The sequence below is a fragment of the Hypanus sabinus genome, chromosome 8, assembly GCF_030144855.1.
Source record: "Hypanus sabinus isolate sHypSab1 chromosome 8, sHypSab1.hap1, whole genome shotgun sequence".
NCBI lineage: Eukaryota > Metazoa > Chordata > Chondrichthyes > Myliobatiformes > Dasyatidae > Hypanus > Hypanus sabinus.
The window spans coordinates 169149972-169154620 of NC_082713.1; the positions used below are offsets into that span (position 1 = coordinate 169149972).

A 4649-nucleotide genomic window follows, 5' to 3' on the forward strand; every position below is an offset into this window, starting at 1 on the left:
TTAAAGAACGTCCCCAGCGCAAAGTTTGTGAGAAACAGCCTGCGAACTCAATCTGTTCAGCTCCGTCTCTCCGAGATGTCATATGTTTGAATGTCACTGATTCGCGTTTCTCGTGAACAACAGCAAACACCCTCCCCCCTACACACACACACATACTCTCTCTCCCCCCCTCTCCCTACTCCCCCCTCTCCCTACTTCCTCTCTCTCTCTCTCTCTCTCTCTCTCTCTCTCTCTCTCTCTCTCTCTCTCTCTCTCTCTCTCTCTTTCTTTCTGTCCCTCCCTCCCTCCCTCTCTCTGCCTACCTCTCTCACACACATCGAGCTCCCAAAACTAACTGGCAGTCGTAGAACCCAGAAGTCGAATTGATCTTGCAGTCGTATTCCGCCTCTGCTTAGATTGGACTGACGTTAGGGAGCAGCGCTCCCCAACAGCTTTTCATGCCATGGATACGTACCATCAACCGAGGGGTCGGTCTGTGGACCCGGGTTGGGAACCCCTGTTTGAGAGACTGCCTAACAGTATTAGCACATGCATCTGAGGACGAAATTCCGTTCCCAGAAGCAGCACTGACCGCCCCCCGGACGAACTCAGCAGGTCGAGCAGCATCTGTGAAGGGAAACCCCGCATCAGGACCCGAAAGGTCGATAATTGCTTCCCCTCCATCGATGACCTGCGAGTCCCACCAGCAGGTTGCGCGTCGCTGCAGATTCCAGCATTTGCCGTCTCTCTCTCTCTTTCCTTCTATTGGACAAGATGCTTAAAGGGTACGGGAACCTTCAGTTTGCATCACTCGCCCCCAAATTGAAATTCGTCCTGTCAGGCGTTAACCTGCTTACCTGCTGCGCAGAGATGGGAAGGAGGAGGGTCTCTCAGAACCAGGTGGTAAAGTCCAGCAGCTCTTGCTCCTCGGCACTGAGGGGGTCGCAAGAGGCGTCGTCGGAGGAGCAGGAAGACACGGGCGACCCGGCCATGGAGTTCATCTCCGCCGAGAGGCCGGGCGACAGGAGTCCGGACTGGAAGGCGGCGCTCACGGCGTCGTGCTCATCTAGGAGCTGCTGGAGGGCCCTAATGTACTCCACGGCGGAGCGCAGCGTCTCCACTTTGCTCATCTTCTTGTTGGCGCCGCCGTTTGGGACGTGCTCTCGCAGGGTGGCGAATCCCAGGTTCACCAGCTTCACCCGGTTCCTCTCGCGCTCGTTGCGCCGGGCCACGGCGGCCGGCTGTTGCGGCGGCAGGCTGTAGCCGAACCGGCTGAAGCTGAGGCGCCTCTTGCAGCGCAGCAGCTCGGGGGAACACGGGCGCTGCCGCTTCGCCTGGGTCCGGAGCCTGGCGGAGGCGGGGGGCCGGTGGTGCCCGCCTTCGGGGCTCCCCTCCTGCTCGCCTGGCGCAGCAGCGGCGTAAAGGCAGGCGGACTCCACACACGGCTGCTGCTGTTCAACGTTCCTGACGCTGCTGCCCATGTTGGGCACCGGGTTTGGCAGAAGGAGCCGGAGAGGAGGGGAAGGGATGCTGCGATGCCCGTAGACTTATTAAAAGCGCGCAAACTCCGCCGGCGTTGCGCCCTACTCGTGGCGTTCGCGTGCTGCACTGTGCGTACTTTTGCACTTCACTCCAGCCGCCTTTTATATATATTTTCTGTTTATTGGGGGATTTTGTTTTAGCAATTCCCCCCTTTTCTTGGGCACGCTTCTCCCTTGCTGGAGCTCGAATGAAACAGCCGGTGCCCGGGCGCAGCGTTTTGAAACAGCAGGCTTGCTCCGGCGCTCCGCCCCCTCGGCAACCCCTCCCTCTGCCGGGTGTCCCGGGCGTGCGCCGGGCGCGTGCCACCCGGCCCCCTAAATAAACACAGCGTCTGCCGGCCCCCTTCCTTCCAAAACAAGCCCCGTCCCCCCAAAAAAATCTCAGTAAACTCCAGAAAAAGAGGCTGCACCTACCCTCTCCCCCCGCCCCATGTCTTTTGGAAGCCTTGAAGCAAATTTCATAAAAACGTATCAGAGTTGTTTAAAAGTGGGCTGCGTTGTTTGATTCTTGGGCTGCTAGTCCAGACACTGCGTTCGGTACAAGGATTTCCAGAGAGGGGCGTCATTTTTGATGTGGTTTTACCCAGCAATGGAAGCAGCTGTGCTGATCGGGTCGCTAAATGATTCTGGAACAGAACGCGATGTTTAATATACCATTTCTGCTAAATGAAATGTCCCTTACTCCATGCGGAGTCTCCCTGATTAAAAGCGGACTTTGTGTTGTAGTAAAAGCGGGGACTCGCTGTTACTGCGTGCAGAAGTATCAAACTCTCGATGGGACACAGCGGGTCGAGCAGCGTCTGTGGAAGGAGCGGGGCAGGCGACTCATCGGGCCGGGGCCCTTCACCCGGACCACGAATATGAATTTAAAATGCTCCCTTCCATGTTGTTTTAACCAATTCATCCATGTACCGGGGAGGGAAAGGTGGAGGGAGCGAGAGTGAGAGGAAGGAGTGAGGGAGGGAAGGAGAGAGGGTTGAGGGGAGAACAGGAGGGGGAGAAGAGAAGTGGAGCATAGAAGGATGGGGGGAGAAGGAGGGAGAGGGAAGGAGTGGCGGAGGAAAATGAAGGGGAAGGGAGGGGGAGAGGGAGGAGAGGGAGGGAAGGGGAAAGAGGGAGGGAGTGGGAGAGAGGGGAAGAGGGAAAGAGAAGAGAGAGGGAGGGAGAAATGTTACTACTAATTAAAAGATCTCAAAATCTTCTTCCCTTTTGCCCGATTTGTCACAGTGACACTGTGAGCTGCCGGCTGGTATCAGACACGTGCACCGCCTTGCAAGAAAATTAAAGGTCTTTCACGCTTAAAATAAAACAGCCCAGCTGATCATTGGTACAACTGAGAGAGAGAAAAAAACCCTGCAACAAACGGTGAATTGCAGCCCCTAACTCTCTCGCTGTTGACTCTGTGCCTCTGACATCCGAGCTGCCTCTCGTCTCGTTCGGCGACAGTTGTGAAAGAGGCGAGCGTTCTATTCAAATCCCACAATCGTTGGCCTTTTATTTAAAGAAACGAATCTTCCATGGTTTGTCAAGCCATTTCTGATGCCCAATTAGAGCTTTGTGAAGTTTTCACCGAAGTGGCGAGAAAGGGTTTGGAATATTAAGGTCTGCAGTCGGTCTGATAGTTAATATGACAATGGGGAGCCGAAATTTGTTTAGAGAGCTACAAACACACTTCTGTTGTCGAAATAAATTTCATTTCCATCAAATAGATCCGTGAACAATGAAGCCAGTGATAAGTAAAGTTCTTTTTATATAAATTGAAAGCTTTGAAAGATTAGCTGACGAAGTTTGAAGCGAGGCCTGCCATTCACTATAGAGATAATTCATTAGAGTTAGCACTGCATATTGTATCGCCCTTAATAATATTACTTTAATCCCAGTAGACATACTGCGCCTGGTTATGTCAACCACGCTAACCACTGGTTGCCTATGGTAGCGGATGATGGTCAAGTCGGGTTGACTGACGTGCACAGGTACCATGAGGTACAGGTCCAGTGATAAACTTGCTACAACAGCACCACAAGTACAGACAACGCACACAGCAATGCTTACAAAGAAACTGAAGCTGCCGTGATATCACGGATTTGGCGTGAAGTTTGCTTTTGCAGGGCAAGATTATAAAACTACGATAACGTTAAATTAAATAGTGCAAAAAAAGAACTGAATTGTAAAGTCAGTCAGCTCGGTTATGGGCACTACGCCCATGGTATCCAGGACATCATCAAAGAAAGAAACCTCAGAAAGGCGAAAACCATCATTAATGACCCCCATCACCCAGGACCAGCCCTCGTCTCACTTCTACCACCGGGAAGGAGGTACAGAAACCTGAAGGCACACACTCAACGATTCAGGAACAGCGTCTTCCCCTTCGCCATCAGATTTCTGAATGGACAATGAACCCATAAACACTACCCCACTACCTTTTTATTTCTATTTTTGCACTACTTACTTAATATAAACGTGACTGTAATTCACGTTTTCCCCATTATTTTGTACGGCATTGTACTGCAGCCGTAAAGACAACACATCTCTCAACATATGCCGGTGATATTAAACCTGATTCTGATTCCGAAAGAGAATAACGAGTTAGTGTTCCTGGCCATTCAGAAACCTGGCGGCAGAGGGAAAAAGCTGGACTTCAAACTTTGAGTATGAATCTTCGGACTCCTTCAAAGTTCAAAGTAAATTTATTATCAAAGTGCATATGCTGTATGCCACCATATAATACCCTGCGATTCGTTTTCTTGCGGGCGTTCACAGTAGAACACAGGAGTACAATGCAATCATGAAAAACTACACAAAGACTGAGAAACAAGCAACGAAAATAAACAAAATAAATAAATAATATCGAGAACATGAGTCTTTGAAAGAGAGTCTGTAGGTTGTGGATTCAGCTCATTGTTGAGGTGAGTGAAGTTATCCATGCAGGTTCAGGAACCTGAGGGTTGTGCCTCTCACCTGATTGTATTAATGAGAAGAGGGTACGTCCTGGATGATGGGTGTCCTTAATGGTGAATGCTGTCTTCCTGAGGCATTCTATATATAAGACGACACATAAAAGTAAGAACATGCAAAAAGTGCACAGACACAAGTCCATGCTGGTTCAAGAGGTGCTCCACTGCTGAGGTA

At 51.0% G+C, this 4649-nt stretch overlaps 1 protein-coding gene across 1 annotated transcript; it reads right to left on the reverse strand.

Annotated features, from left to right (window-relative positions):
* Positions 1-869: 869 nt before the first annotated feature.
* ascl1a (achaete-scute family bHLH transcription factor 1a) lies at positions 870-3500 on the reverse strand. The gene is made up of 2 exons (XM_059976459.1): positions 3410-3500; positions 870-1525 (listed from the first exon to the last, which is right to left on the reverse strand). The coding sequence occupies exons 1-2, from the start codon at positions 3498-3500 to the stop codon at positions 870-872; spliced, it is 747 nt and encodes a 248-aa protein (XP_059832442.1).
* Between the last annotated feature and the right edge of the window lie 1149 nt (positions 3501-4649).

Bases quoted from the DNA above. Each gene is read 5' to 3' on its own strand.
- ascl1a (XM_059976459.1), bottom strand. From the start codon at position 3,500: ATGGTACCTGTGCACGTCAGTCAACCCGACTTGACCATCATCCGCTAC. The intron at 1,526-3,409 runs GTATGTCTACTG...GCTTTTAATAAG, and splicing joins GGTTGACATAACCAGGCGCA to TCTACGGGCATCGCAGCATC.